This window comes from Vombatus ursinus, unplaced genomic scaffold, assembly GCF_900497805.2.
Source record: "Vombatus ursinus unplaced genomic scaffold, bare-nosed wombat genome assembly UNPS02009062.1, whole genome shotgun sequence".
NCBI classification, from domain to species: domain Eukaryota; kingdom Metazoa; phylum Chordata; class Mammalia; order Diprotodontia; family Vombatidae; genus Vombatus; species Vombatus ursinus.
Window position 1 is genome coordinate 22,367,746 of NW_020948840.1, and position 16,179 is coordinate 22,383,924.

Here is a 16,179-nt window from a genome sequence, read left to right on the forward strand (position 1 = left end):
GCTGCTGGAGAAATAGCAGGGAGTTGAGAAACCTTAGCAGCTCCCAAAATAGAACCCAGACATCTCGGTTCCTAAGTTCCCCCTACTTCTCTACTCTTCTACCCTCATCTCTTGCCTTGCTTCAAGCTATAAAGATGCAGAAAGAAGCCCAGGAGCCTTGGGTCCCCATCTCCTTTATTCAGGTCCCCCAATCCTGCTCCAATGGGACCTTGCCCTGGCTGTTTTCCCATTGCAGGTGTCCTGCAGTCACATGCCCTCCCTCAAAGGAGCTGCAGTTTTGGGCTACTCTGCAGAACATCGAGGGGATGGAGGGGAAAGAAGAGAGACTCATGGAAAGAAAACATCGGGCTTATTAGACCACACCACAGCTGCTGTTCACCTTCCAGGCTCTCTCTTCACTGATTAGCAGCTCAGAAAAATCTAGTATGTCAGAGGTCAAATAGCCCAGCTTAGGTCATCCAAGACCAAAATAGCAAGGGGTGGGTGGGTGGGGAAAATGATGGAGAGGAACCTTCTGGGATTTGGTCAGAGCTCAAAAATTCAGGTACGGAAGGGAGGCATGCTAAAGTTGGAGAGAAAATCAGGTTAGCTTCTAAGTGGAGTCTCTGCTCTTCCCACTAAGACAGTTTGGACTCTTAACCTTGGGCTGTAACTCATCAGGAGCTGCCAGGGTATTCTACCTGGTTCCTAGGATCATACAGTTAGGGCCAAAAGGAATTTCAGAAGCCATCTTATCCAACAACCTCTTCTCATTTTACAAATGAGGGAACTGAGGTCCAAGGACGGGAAGTAACTAGCTCGAAGTCACACTGTAACAGTCAGAATTTGAACTCAGGTCTTCTGACTCTAACTCTAGCACACTTTCCATTGTACTACCTTGCTGTGCATCCCAAGGTCCCCAACCAAATTTATAACTCGCAGCCAGTTCCCAGAGGGAAAGAAGGCAAAAATGACAATGAGACCTTGGAGATCAATTAAAAGAGAAATCTGCCCTTCTCCAGGGAGCCACTCCCTGGGCTCTGAGTTTCTACTTCCAGAGAAAGATGATGAATGATATAACCATTTCCCCCCTCCCATATCTTAAAACTATCAGAGTCATCTCAATCTCCTCAGGGCAGTTCTTAGTTAAAGGATGATTTTCCTAATACCTGATGTCCATTTTCTCCAAGGAACCTGGTCCTTAGGCTGGCCTATATCTCTGAAGGATAATAGTAACAAAAACAGCAGAGGACATTAACCTATCTCTTTAGGGTTTGAAAAAGTGCTTTACATACGTTCCCTCATTTTGGGCTTCATAACAACCCTATGAAGTAGGTGGTGTTATTGCACCCATTTTATAGATAAGATAACTGAGGCTCAGAGAGGTTAAGTGATTTGCCATGGTTACACAGTACATCAGTGTCAAAGGTGAGAGTCTAACCCCTCAATCCTTCTGATCTCTAGTCCAGGACTCTTTTCCCAAAACTCTGTTACCTCCTTCCAACCCTCTACTTAGTGAAGCATCCCTGTCATCCTGGAACCCAAAAAGGTTTGTTTTCTTGACAAGCCGAATCTCCAGCAAAGCCAGGGGACCTGCTGGTAGGCTACAAAGCAGAGCAACGGCAGGTGTGAAATCAGCTGTTGAACATAAGTTGTGGGGGTGGTGAGGGTTTGGGAAGCTCAGGCTAGGAGCTGGGTCAAATAGGATGGAGCTCAGCACCGTAGCCAACCCTCCTCTTAGCTTCTCTCCCCATTTTCACCAGCTGATGATAGATTTTAGGAAGGAACCTTAAAAGTTCTCAAACCTCTTCATTTTACAGATGAAGAAACTGAGGCTTAGACCAGGACATGACTTGCCCAAGGTCACCATCGTAGAGCTGGTGACCCAGGTTTTCTCTCTAAATTCAGTGCTTCTTCCGCAACACCATACTGATCTGAAAAGACGTGGAGTCGAACCCTTGGAGAGATGAGAAAAAGCCCAGCCAGTAGTAAAATAAGATCCAAATACTAGTCTATTCACCAGACTTCAGTATCATAACCCCTGCCAGAGCCCAGCTTCCACTTCCCAGTCTTCCCTTACCAAGACAGTAAGGAAAGGGACAGATAGCCATGACCCTCTTCCCAGAGGGATAATAATAGTCTCCACTAACTCCCAGCCCTGCTTTAGTCAGCCTAGGCGCTGCAAATTCAGTCACACCACTACCTATACAAGGCATTTCCTTTCTGCTCAGCTTTCCTAATAATAGCTGGCATTTATATAGTGCTTTAAGGTTTGCAAAGTGCTTTATAGACATTCTCCCATCTGATCCAAAGTGCTTTGTATATACCACCTTATTTGATACTTCTAACATCCCATGCGGTAAGTATTATTAATCCCATTTTTTGGAGGAGGAAACTGAGGTTCAAGTAGATTAAAGTGAGAGAGAAAAGACCTTCTAGTTCATCTAGGTCCAACCCTCTCATTTTGCAGTTGAGGAAACTGAGGCCCAGAGAGGTTTAAGTAACTTGCCCAAGGTCACCTAGGTCGATAAAAGTGGCAGAGACAGAATTCGCACCCACATCCTTTAACCCCAGATCCAGCATTCCTTCCAATGCACCATTCCGGGTCAACCCTAAGTGTCAAAGGTGTGTTTTGAAGCTTAGCTTTCCTAGGTCCAAGACGATGTCGAGGGTCTGACCACTACACCAAGAACCGCCCCACTGAAACTGGCTACACACGAAATTCCAGCCCTTGACAATGGAAGTAGACTACTAGAACTAGACCTCCCTCAGAGGTCAGGGCCAACTAAGTCCTTCTCAGCTGGCCAACCCCCAGAGCATCTCCAAACAATAGGCAACCGCGCCCACTACAGAGGGACCCAGAGACGCCCCTCAAAGTGTCCGTACCTTCCCCCTTCCCCCTCTCTTCGCTAGCTTTGTCTCCAGCTCCTTAGGGGAGCCCCTACACAGCATCACCGACAAACACAAACAGGATTCCAGGCTGGCCAGCGAGCCCTCGCCCATTTCCTTCAGGGCTTAGCTAGTGGGGGAAGAGTGATTCATTCACTTCCCCCCACGCGGTTCTCGGCTGTTGGAAGTTTGCTAAAGACTCCAGCTGGTAGGGGCTGGGGGCTGGTTGGGGTCGTTGAACCTGAGGGTCTGGCGGCTGGGCTTCCCACTCCCATCTCGCGGGCTCCGCTTGGCCAGTTCTTACCGTACATCTCCAGTTCTGGCTCCGGCTCGTTCCCTCTTGGGCGGTCCGGCAGTGTCTGCAGGGCAGTTCTTAGACCAGCTCCTCCCGCAGCCTCTGCCTTTCATTCACCCACCAACCGAGGGATGGTGGCGGCAGCGGCCAAGGAGCGCAGGAAGCAGCAGGAGAAGAAATGAATAGGGAAGCGAGAGGCCATTCAGCAGACTCCCCCACCACTCCCCCCCAGCCTCTTTCAGAAAAGGGCTGGAGGAGGAGGTGGAGAAAGGGAGGAAGCTATGCTAATCTGGACCCACCCCTTCTCCCGGCTCAGCCTCTGAGAAGCGTCTCCAATTCCCACCCCACCCCCTTCTTGCTCACCCCCAGGCTCTTGCCTGGAAACCAAAGCCCCCAAGATTTCCCTTTTTTCTAAGGCTGGTGCACTGAGGTCGCCCGGCTGCAGGTTCTCCAGACGTCAGAGTGAGTTTGCCAAGTGGAAAGGGCCAGAAAGAGAGGTTTTTTTCTCGGTGCCCCGATGCCAGCTCTGGGCATCGCCCTTGAATTGTCTTCTTCCCCACTGGGGTGTTCAGGCTTTAGCAAGGTCAGGAGCCACAGACAGAACCCCCCCGCCCCATACACACACAAGGCCAGGAGCGCGCGCGCGCGTTCTCCCTCCCACCAAGTGTCAATGAGAAATAGGAGGGGAGACTGGGACACTGGAGCTATGGTTCACGAAGGCTGCCCTAGCAGAAAGCAGCCCCAGGGGTTGGGTAGAATGTGCCAGCTGGGCAGTGGGGAAAGAATTGGAAGAATTGCTCTCAATCAGACTCTTCCACACCATTGCACCAGCCCTTCTGCCTGATCCAGCTAGCATTGCTGCATTGGGACATAGAGGCTACTGACTAACCCCTCCCTTCTTCAAAAACTCAGCTATATCCCCAGGTGCTAGCCTTGCAACCCCCTTGCTGCTCTGGGTGCCACCAAAAATCTTCCGTGCTCACTGCACCAAATACTGCAGAAAATCCTCCTTCACTGCACCAACAATTGCTGAAAATCTTTGTTTTCCTCCTCCCAAATTCTGAAGATGGCCCTTCCTCTTCTAGACCATGGCATAGGAGAGTCGAGCTCCTACTCCTGTTAGTCTTCTCCTGCAAGTTCTGAGATGGAAGGACCTTAAAGGTCATTTGGTTTTACAGATCAGGAAAGGAAAATCTGGAAATCAAATAAGAAAATATATGTAGAGCAGTATTTAAAGGTGAGCTATTGTTAATAATAGTAACAATAAATCCAATGCAGCAAGCATTTGCTCAGCACTATGTGTATTCCTGGGCCCTCAGCAATACCTTTCAAAGATGAAATCACATTAATTCCTGGCCTTTAGTGTAGCATCTGATGGAGAAGATGAAATCTTCTGAACCATAACACAGATGAGGATGTAATGATTGCAAACGAGAGATTCAAAGTATTCTGAGAGATTCAAGAAGAGAAAGATCACTTCCAGCTGGGGGAATTGAGGAAGGGTTCGTGGAGGAGATGACACCCGAGCTCCATCTTACGGCAAGTGGAGGATTTCAACAAGCATAACCAGAGAAGAGAGACCATTAATAGTATCGTAGATTTAGAGCAAGGAGGGACCTTAGAGACCATCTTGTCCAATCCCCTCATTAAAAAAAAAAAAGTTTTATTAATGCCTTTCCCCTACTACCATCTGTCATTTCAATGCTATCTCAACCCCTCACCACATTGCACTCTTCTTGAAGGCACAGAAAAACAACTCAACAAAAACATCAATATAATGAAGGCATGTGACAATGTATCTCATATTCTGTCCTACTAATCTGCTTCTCTACTCTGAGAGAGGAAGGATGCTTCTTTTTCTGTTCTCCATACCACTGTCAGTTTTTCAGTCACTCAGAATTCTATTTCCTTTTAGTGAATTTTTTTCCATCTGCATTGTAATCATCGTGCATATTGCTTTCTCTTGGTACTGCTTTACTTTGCTCTGCATCACTTTATGTAAATCTTCCCACATTTCTCTGAGTTTCATTTATTCATGAAAAGTAATTTTCCATTACATTCCTATGCCACCGTTTGGTTTTTTTTTTTTCAGCCATTCCCCAATCAATGGACACCTACCTTGTTTCCAGCTCTTTGCTACCTAAGAGGACTATAGCTAGGTGGTACATCAGCAGCAAGGTGGTACAGTGAATAGAGCACCAGCCCTAGAATCTGGTACACCAGAGCTCAAATTGGAACTCAGATATTTACTAGCTCTGTGACTCTGGTCAAGTCACTTAACTCTATTTGCTTAAGTTTCCTTATCTGTAAAGTGAGCTAGAGAAGGAAATGGCAAACCACTCCCATGTCTTTGCTAAGAAAACCCAAAATGAAGTCATGACAAGTCAGACACAACTCACCAAAGTAAGATCTTGCTTTTTTTTTTTTTAATTCTTGCTTTGTCTTGGACTTCCTTAGGATAATATGCCCAATTGTATGCTTGCAAAGTCAAAGTTCATAGAAAGTTTAGTCATTTTTCTTGCCTAATTCCTAATTGATTTAAGAACAGTTGGATCATTCCACAGCCACACTAACAGTGCCTCAGTGTACCTGTCTGCTTAGAGATCCTTCAATATTGACAGTTCCCATCATTTTTTCATCTTTGCCCACGTTTATGGTGTGAAGTGAAACCTCAGAGTTGTTTTGATTTGCATTTTCTTACTATTACTGATTGGTTTTCATCTAGTCATTTACAGGTGGCAATTTTTCTTTTGAAAACTGTTCTTATATTCTGACTACTTATCCACAGGGGAAACAGTCTTGATAATGTGTACTTGTTTCAATTCCCTTTTATACATTGGATATCAGAATTTTATTGGTGATATTGTATGCAAATATATTTCCATATGTCTTCTACTTGTATTTTCATTTATTTTATTCTTACAAAAATAAAGCTTTTTAGTTTTATGTCATCAAAATTGTCTGTTTTATCGATTATGATCTTATCTTGACTTTGTTTAGTTTAGAATGCTCCTGCTAAATACAAATGTGATAGGTAGCTGATATTATTCTCCTCCAAAGTTTTTATAATGTGACCTTTTGCATATTTATTTTGACCTAATTGAGGCATGTGGTAAAATTTAAAGGAGAGAGTATTGGACTTGACGTTAGGTAGACATGAGTTCAAATCCTGTCTCAGGTACTAATTATTAGCTTTGTGGCCTTGGCCAAGTCACCAAATCTTACTGGGCCTCCGAAATGAGAGGGATATATTCTATGACCTCTTAGATCCCCTCCAGCTCTAAACCTATGAAACTATAATCCTAAAATGTTAGTCTAAACCTAATTCTTGGCAGACATACTTTCTGGTTTTCCAAGTATGCTGTGTCAAAAGAGCGAAGTCCCAGAAAACTGTGTGGTTCTACAGCCATGTTAGAGATTTGCATCAGACAAAATAAAGTCTCACACCAAACATATCACTGGGCCTGGTCCACATCACATCTAAAACTCTGAAAAAAGTTCTTCATAGAATCCAGGTTTGCAAAGGGCTGTTGCTGTTCAGTCATGTCTGACTCTTCATGACACCATTTGGGTTTTTCTTGGCAAAGATACTGGAGTGGTTTGTCATTTCCTTCTCCAGCTCGTTTTACAGATGAGGAAACTGAGGCAAACTGGGTTCAGTGACTTGCCCAGGGTCACACAGCCAGTAAGTGTCTGAGGCCACATCTGAACTCAGGAAGATGAGGCTTCCTGACTCCAGGCCTGATACTCTATCCACTGTGCCACCTAGCTGCTCAGGAAAGAGCCCTTAGGGTCAGGGAGAAAGCAGAAGCAAGTCATACCTTCAAGGGCCAATTCAAACCAAGATTAATTCCACCTTCTGCTTTCCTATATTTGTTTGATTTCACACTCAGGTGTCTCAAGCTCTATCAGACAGAAATCAAAGAAGGATTTTCTGACACAAATTTTGTTTGGTTAATTTCACAACATTGTTTTAAACCTCAGCTCAAGCTTTGCAACTTTTTTTTTGGTCTGTTTTAGTCACTATATGGGTTTATAGGAAATATTTCATCCAGATTAAGGGATTAGCTTTGATAGAAAACAGCCAGGTAGCTCAGTAAATGGAGCATGGGATCTGGAGGCAGGAAGATCTGAGTTCAAATGTGGCCTCAAACACTTCCTAACTGTGTGACCCTGGGCAAATCACTTAAACTCTGTACCTCAGTTTTCTCAATGGTAAAATAGAGATAATAATAGCACTTACCTCTCACAATTGTCCTGAGGATCAAATGAGATGATACTTGTAAAAAGCACTTGGCATGGTGCTGGGCACATAGTAGGTGCTATATAAATGCTTATTCCATTCCACTGACACTAACTGTGTGACCTTGGGAAAGTGACAGCCTCCATGTGCCTCAAGCTCTATATGCCACAAAGATCAAGGGAGATAAATTTAGGTCAAATAAAAGGAAGTACCATGTTATACAGCAGGTAGAACGCTTTAGCAACTCTGACCCAATCTGGGATACAGACTGAAAATGTTAATAGGTCAAAAAAAAATATGGATAAATTTATAGGTGACAGACTTATAAAGAGCTACTAAAGGAAAATAGAACATTTGAAGGCATTTACAGGGCTAAATGAAGTCACCCATCTGTTATCCCACAGCCTTCAGGATTCCAGCTTCCCATTTTAGTCCTCAGTCTACCTTCTCATTTCTAGTCTCTGAGCCTTTGTAGGCTCATCCCTACCCTCGGAATCTCAGCTTAATCAACGCCGTCTACTTCAAGAGGCCTTGTCCGATACCCCTCCCCCCACTTATTGGTGTCTTCTTCTTCCGTAGTTATTTTGGTTTTGTGTATATTTTGTGTGTGTGTGTGTGTGTATTTTGGCCCAGTAGAATGGAAGCTCTTTGAAAACAGGGACTGTTTCCTTTTTGTGTTTGTAAACCCAGCTGGGAGCGCAACATAATGGAGACAGCCCTAGGCCTCAGAGACTAGGAAGACCTGGATTCAATCTTACCACCTCTAACATATCCTAGATGTGTGACCCTGAGCAAATCCCTTCAGCTTTCAGTCCAACCCAGCCTCCTTTCCCTCACTCTATAAGACTGTGAGTTGCAGGACAGTTGTTAACTATCAGGAGAGAGAGTTTCTTCACTGGTAGTTTACTACACCAAGGAACTCATACACACACACACACACACACACACACACACACACACAATCTCCAGTGCCTGGCACAGAGTAGGCACTTAATAAATTCTTAGCTTAAATTGTTGCATAACCCAAATGTTTTGTCCTTGGTTAAAAAACCAGGTGTCCTGATCCTCCAGTCTCCCATGGCCCCATCAGTTGAGAATTCACTCTCCCAGATTCCCCAACACAGACCACTGTTCAGTATATGCTGCGGGCACTAAGCAGGCCAAATGACTTCAGTTAACTCCCTTCCTCTCCCACCTCCACCTCCCTGAACTGAGGTAGGTGACATGGCAAGGGAGATAGCTTCAGAGAAAACATATTTGGGCCTGGGGAAGTACTTTGCTCAAGTATTCTATCAGCAATGGCGCCAGAGACAGGCCTCAAGATTCCCAACTCAGCTCCGTGGCAACCCCAAGACTCACCCTTAAAGCAAATTAACTACCATGACCTATTTCTCAGATGCCACAGGGGAGGAACATCCCATAAAAATAATACTAAAGCATAGAGGCAGTACCAGTACCTAGTACCAGGACACATGGAATATGTCTTTCTCCACCCTTTCACCCCCGACTGTGACCACAGTGGAGGTAACATTTGATTGTACCCCTAGGTTTGGTGCTAGGGAGTGGTTCTCTTTGTCCAAATTTAATGCTTGTGGTGTAGTTCCTCTTAGGTACTGGGGAACACAGGCCCAGAGCCACAATTACCCAACCTTCCATCCCCAGCCCCAGCCTGGCACTGCCACAGGAGGCTATATTGATGTCTGTCCAAGAATAGATGCATAAAACAGGTTGCCTTTGGCCCCAGGGCTGGTTTCCTTGTCAACATGCCTCTAAACTAGCTTCCCTCCCTCCCCTAAATACTGTCTCAGACCAACAGTTCACAGGCTGATTAAAAGGATCCTGATAATTCTCTCCTGGCACTTTCCTCCTGTGGTGAAATTCAATCTCAGCACATCAACATTTTTTTTTAATTGAGAGAAAGGTGGGATAAGACAGTGTGACCCAAAGAACACTAAAACTTTGTATTCCAGGATCTGGGTTGGGTGCTTAACTGTTCCACTTACAGGTGCCATCTGTATGATCTTGGACAAGTCACTCATCCGTCAAATGAAAGGGCTGATGCCCTGTAAGAGCCCTTCCATCTGTACATGCAATGAATTTGAGATGCTATGAAATTATCAAAGGGGTTTGCTGCCTTTGATTGTAAATTTTTCATTTGTTTATTCAGACCTATGATTTCATTGGCTTAGAACAATGTTATCCAACTCAAATAGAAATGAGGGCCACTAATGTGACATAAGGATCCCTGCTGTCCACATATTGATTAAATTTTAAAATGTAATATTATCTAGACAACTAAGTGGTATAATGGATAGATTGCCAGGCCTAGAGTCAGGAAGATTCATTTTCCTGAGTTCAAGTCCAGCCTCAGATACTTACTAGCTGTTTGACTCTGGACAAGTCACTAAACCCTGTTTACCTCAGTTTCCTCATCTGTAAAATAGCTAAAGATGGAAATGGCAAACCACTCCAGTATTTTCTGCCAAGAAAATCCCAAATGGAGTCACAAAGAGTCAGACATGACTGAAAAATGACTGAACAACAACAAATGTTATCTATATTTTGTTGTACTTTTTATTTTGTTAAATATTTCCCAATTACATTTTAATCTGGTTGGGGCAGCACTTGATACCTCTGGCCTACAGAATTCCCAGTAAGGAAGCCACCTTTATCAATTCAGATCAGCAACTCTTCGGCAAATTTGCCTTAAGGAAGAAGGTATTTTAAGGGCTAGAGACATGACAATGTGGCATAGCATGGCATGATATAAAGGCTTCAGAGTCCAGAAACCTGGGTCCATGTCCCACTTCTGCCACATACTGGCTATCTGACCCAAGGTTCAATTATGCAACCTTTTGATGCCCCAGGACACTCTCTAAGACTTTAAGTTTCAGAGCAGGTACTAATCTGCCTTGGTAGAGGGAGTTTCCCCCTGGGAGTACCCTATATCAAAAATCTTATCTTACTTTTGGGTCCAAGAAATCAGCTTCACAAGTATGAGATGGTACGACCATAGATTTAGAGTTGAAAGGACTTTGGAGATCATCAAGTACAACTTCCTTATTTTACAGGCTAGGAAACTGAGTCCCGGAGAGGTTAAAATGGCTTGCCCAGGGTCACAAGCCTACTAAGTGTCTGAGGTGGGATTTGAACCCAGTTGTTACTGATTCCCAAACATAGCACTCTATTCACTACAGCAAAAGTTCTCCAAGTGGGGTCCACATACTCCCAACATTCCCCAAGACCTTTTCAGGGGCTCTTCAAGGTGAAAACTATTTTCATAATAACACTAAGGCTACCTAAAATACAATTCCCTTTTCAAACTACATATCTGATGAGGCTGGATTTTCTTCACATACTTTAACCAAAACATCATATCACAACAGATTGAATAAAGAAGCAAACATGAGAATCCAACTGTCTTCCATTCAACCAGACATTAAAGAAATTTGCAAAAATATGGAAAACAATGCCCCTCTTCTCCCTACTTTTTTCTGTTTTGGAAAATATAGTTATTTTTCATAAAAAAATGTCATTTAGGATAACGCAATGGGTTTGTTATTCATAAATGAATTAATAAATAAACACATTAAAATTTTATTCATTTTAATTTCTAATGTGATAAATATTGATAGATACAGCTCACATAAACAAAAGCCCTTCAGGATCCTCAATAATTTCTTAGAATGTAAAGTGCTCCTGAGACTAAAAGGTTTGAGAACTACTGCCTTTTACCAGGCTGCTTCCAGTGGAGGAGGTATAGATAGGCAGCAAGTCTTCTGAAAAAGATCTGGGGGGTTTTGTGAACCTGAAAGTCAATGGGCAAACAGAGCTTTACACATGAAGTCCCCCTTCTTTGGAATGTACTCCTTCATCAACTCTGCCTCTGAGGATCTCTAGCTTCCTTTGAAGTACAGCTCAGATACCATCTCCTTCATAAAGCCCTCCCTGATCCCCCCAGTTGTTAGCCCTCTCTCCCCCTCTTGGCATGACTTTGTAGATACTGTGTATTTACTTTTATTACCCCTGGCCCAGGGCTACCCAAAACTCTAGGCTCACATGGACTAGGTCCAGTCCTGGGATTTGACACAGCATGTACAATTAATTGTTTTTTGAGCCCAAGAGTAAGACTCTACATTTATTATTCCTTTGAAATTTTATTTTAGTGTCAGCCCAAGAGGTGGCATGGTATATTATTATTATACTTGTAATGTTTTATAATAATAATGATAATAATAATAATAATAATAACAGAGAATCTGCATTAGTGGAGGGAATTTCCTCATCTGGGAGTTTCCAGTGCCAAAGAAATAACAAATTGTCTCTATCACTAATGTCAACCCATTGTTCAAGCCTGTTAAGATCTTTTTGGATCTTGATTCTTTCATCTAACGTTTCAGCTATCCCTCCTAGCTTTGTGCTTTCTGCAAATTTGATGGGTGCACTATTGACACCTTTACTCAAGTAATTTGTAAACACCACAAGGTCAACCACAGACTTTTGGTACACTCCAGTGGAGACCTCCTTCCAAAATGAAATCAAACCATTAATGACTACTATTGAGTTTAAACAACAACAAAAACAAAAACAACTATATTCTTTGTTGTAGGTATAATTCTATCAGAAACAATTTATTAATTACATCAAGCTAATTTCAAGCATTTCTGATTAAATGGGCAGGGTTTCCTCATTTCTTTGAAAATCTCTTTCCCATAAACATTTTGCAGTTACAATTTAAATTTTCTCAAAAAAATAGGCAAAATTCCACAGTCAAGATTAAAGAAGAGTTCTTAGTTTAGGTGGCAGTCTCAGAACAATATTAACAAAATGTATATAATTTACAGAATGTACCCTCTTCCATTAAAAAAAAAAAATCAGACCATTTGCCCTAGTCCCGAAGTCCCTCTTCTATTCTTCACAATCCTTTAAAGATCACTGACAATATCCTTTACAATGGCATACAACTGTCCTGAAAAGTAGTTTATCTGGCCCAGGTGACTGGAACTCATCAAGACCAGCTGGAAATTCTTTTATTATCTCCCTATTTGATCTTGGGTTTTAATTCCCTATTAGCCATTTTTATTCTGTCCTTTCAGGTCCAAAGGTAATTCTTCACAAAGAAAAGGGAAATATAAGAATATAATAGTTCTACCTTCATTTTCGCTTCTATCATCACTTTAAGGCCATGCTTTTGAAGTCTTAACCCATTTAGCTCCAGAATTCTGGCCCTGCTTTTCTCCCCCTGCCCTCCACTCCATAGGTTCACTATTTCAGGGACATCCAATCTTCTTGCCAGGTACCTTGCTCCTGAATTTATTTGAACCCTTTCCCACTTCCTTTCTAGTTTTGGAACTACAATCAAATCAGTACTTGTATTGTTCCTCAGAGGGTATATTTGTCTACTCACTATATTCCCACTCACCATTTCTGTGATTTTCTTTTCTTACTGCACCCTCACTGAAAGTGGGGTTTCCTTGAAGATTAAGTCACCCCGGGTGGCTCTTACCTGAGGTTCCATGGGTAAGCCTTTGGGGCTATAGCCTTACACCATAACTCAAGCCTCCTCCTGTGTGCTTTCCATTATCAATCAGCCAATAGGCTCAATTAACTCTTCTGCAAAGGCTTTTACTCAAATGTTATAACAAGAACAGTTGTTAAAAACACCCTCCCCCCAAAAAACCGAGGCACACTCCCCTGTAAATATTCACAGTCCATGCAAAAAGTAGGCTCAAACTTAGAGTCTAAGGGTAGTGAGATACACGTTCAGGTTATACCTATGGCAAAGGCAATTAACAACTTCCAGTATTATAGGTTCTTGATATACTTACTATCTCTACAGAATCCTTATGAAGCTCTGAATTGGCTGCTAAGATTTTTTCTTACAGTTATTTCTTTTTTTTTTCTTTTTTGGGGGAGGGGGCTAGGCAATGGGGTTAAGTGACTTGCCCAGGGTCACACAGCTAGTAAGTGTTATGTGTCTGAGGTTGGATTTGAACTCAGGTCCTCCTGACTTCCAGGCCAGTGCTCTATCCACTGAGCCACCTAGCTGCCCCTACAGTTATTTCTAAATACATTGCTTTTGTCTATGCAAAAACTTTCCAATTTTATGCCAGAAATTTTTTATTCCTATTATCTACTTTATCCCTTTTTTGGTTAAGAACTTTTCTCCTATGCACAATTATGAAAATATCTCTTATCTTGCCCCTCTAATTTGTTAACAATGTGAATCTTTGCAACTTTCTAAGCCAAAATATGAGTCCAAGGCCACTATACGTGATGTTTTCCCCCATTAGAATATAAGCTCCTTGAAAGCAAGGACTGTCTTGACTTTTGTATTTGTATACCCCCAGCACTTAGCATGGTATTTGTCACACAGCAAGTGCTTAATAAATGTCTTTTCAGTCATTCATTTTCTCACACACTGTAAGTCCATTTCCCAAGGGGCAATGCAATTGCAATAGCTTCAACACAACCCTATAAGCAAACTATTGATTCTTACATGAAGGAAATAGAAAAAAATTATAACGACATCAATTTACCTTCATTTCTTCAAGAAGTTTAACTGATATGAAATCATCACCAAAAGAAGGCTCAGAAAACTCAGAAACCATCTCAGCCATTAACACTTATCTCTTCGCCATGCAGAAAATAGAGACAAGGTAACCAAGGACAGCATCAGTTTATAACACAAACTTGACATTCTAGATGACATTCTAGAAGATAATAGAAGATTGTAAGCAGTATTGCAGGGCAGAACAGTGAAAAGCAGAAGGGGAAATAGGTCTGCAAGCTTGATAAGAGATACAACTAAGCCAGATTATCCCCAAAGCAATTATAGAGGAAACTGTAAAGACAAATGAATGTGAAATGGAACAGATCCACCAACATTTCTGTAATAATTTGTATTTATCATTGACGACTGTAACCACTACATCAGTATCTATAGGAGGCAATGGAAATGACAATCAAGAAAATGAAGTGAAGAGTGTTTGGATCTGAACAAATAAGTACAAAGGAAATTCAGAGCTGAAGGCAACAAATTTTAAAGGGACAGAGATGGAAGGATTTTTAAAAATACAGTCTCAAAGAGAAAAATGATTCAAAAAGAAAAGTCATAGATAGTATCATTATTTCTAAAAAGGGACCAAAGGGACATAAATGACTATTGAATCATAAGCCTACTTTTCCTCAGTAAAATCTTTATGAAAATTATCTATATACATGTTAAGGGTATTCCTGATGACAAGAGAACAGAAGACTTTCACAAATGATTCTTTATAGCAGATGATGTGCAACCACAAAGATAACTTTGTTCCAGGTTTCTCTGATTATCAGTATTAATTGAGCAAGGGATAAAACAGGAAGATGTAGAGTCACCAAAGGTATTAATGAAAATAATTACGAATGGGCAGCTCCAGGGGCAGATAGGTGGCGCAGTGGATAGAGCACTGGCCCTAGAGTCAGAAGGACCTGCGTTCAAATCTGGCCTCAGACACTTACCAGCTTTGTGACCCCGGGAAAGGCACTTGAACCTGATTGCCTTAAAAAAAAGGAAATGAAATGGGTAGTTCTAAACAGATGAGAGATCCAACAGAGGTAGAAAGGTTCGTAGATACTCCTATTTTCAGATAACTTTGTGTTGCATATTTCACATCCAAAAAAACTAAAGAATCTCTTCTATGTGATTCCATAGCCATTCAAAAAAGATTTGTCTAGCAGTCTATACATGAAAGAAACAAGCAACCAAAGAATATATATAGGAAAATGTATGGAAGAACTACATGGTAGAATGTGCCTACTATTGGTGACAGGATACCAGGTTCAAAACTCTTACTAGTTTTGTGACCATAATCAAGTCATTGACTTCTTTGAACCACAGTTTCTACATCAGTAAAATGGAGATAACAAAGCACTTGTGCTATCTACTTCTTAACAATGTTGTAAAGAAAGTGCTTTATCAACCTTGAAATTTTCCATAAATGTGAACTTCTGTGAGTTGCTGATATGTGTGTGTGTGTATGTGTGTCCCAGTTTATGACATGAAAATGAAAATTAAAAACCTACTCAAGTAGTCCATGAATGAAAAACCTTCAAGGAAAATGAAAAATCTCCTCAAGTAGTCCATCATGAGATATATTTTAGATAGGCATTGTAGATATACAATGAGTGGTGCTTAAGAGTAAATAGGAGAAGTCTGGATCCCATTTTGGAAATTGAACAGTGTTTTCAACAATCCCAAGTGAAGCCAAGATGGTGTTTTGGAGGCAACTCAGCTGAACTCTCTTAACATTCCCCTCTAAACAACATTAAAATAAAGCCTTGATTCAAATTTAGGAGAGACAGAGCCAACAAAAGGTCTGGGAGAGACATTTTCTCAGCCTAGAAAGCTTAGGAAGTCAGCAGGAGTTTGTGACACCAGGGTAAAGGCTACATTTGTATTAGCAGCAACAGTGAGTGCAGCAGCAACAGCTTCAGGGGCTCTCAGCCCAGAGACAGGAAAGGAGTCAGGCAACTGTTCAGAAAGAGATTACGGGGACCCTTTTCTGTCACAGAGTAAAACTGGCACTGATTGGCAACTCCCTTGCCCATATGCAGTTCTGGGTCTCAGTTCCAGGGTGGGAAGGAGTGCTGGATGTTGATCATAAGGGAGCAAGGGCCCTGGTTGCAGTTCCAAGGCAAAGAGAGCACTATTGTTTGTGGCTATAGGACACTAGGGACCTTCTCTGGGTAAAGAACAGAGTGTAGACCAGGAGAGTAGTGACCACACCTCTCA

At 42.1% G+C, this 16,179-nt stretch overlaps 1 protein-coding gene across 3 annotated transcripts in view; it reads right to left on the reverse strand.

The window, feature by feature from the left end:
• The window catches only part of EFR3B (EFR3 homolog B), a 117,411-nt gene extending 114,029 nt beyond the window's left edge, over positions 1-3,382 (reverse strand). For all 3 annotated transcript variants that reach the window (XM_027850502.1, XM_027850501.1, XM_027850500.1), the window contains exon 1: positions 3,173-3,382. In XM_027850502.1, coding sequence (XP_027706303.1) covers positions 3,173-3,179 — 7 coding nt within the window. In that variant the 5' untranslated portion in view covers positions 3,180-3,382. The remainder of the gene's footprint in view (positions 1-3,172) is intronic.
• Positions 3,383-16,179: the final 12,797 nt, after the last annotated feature.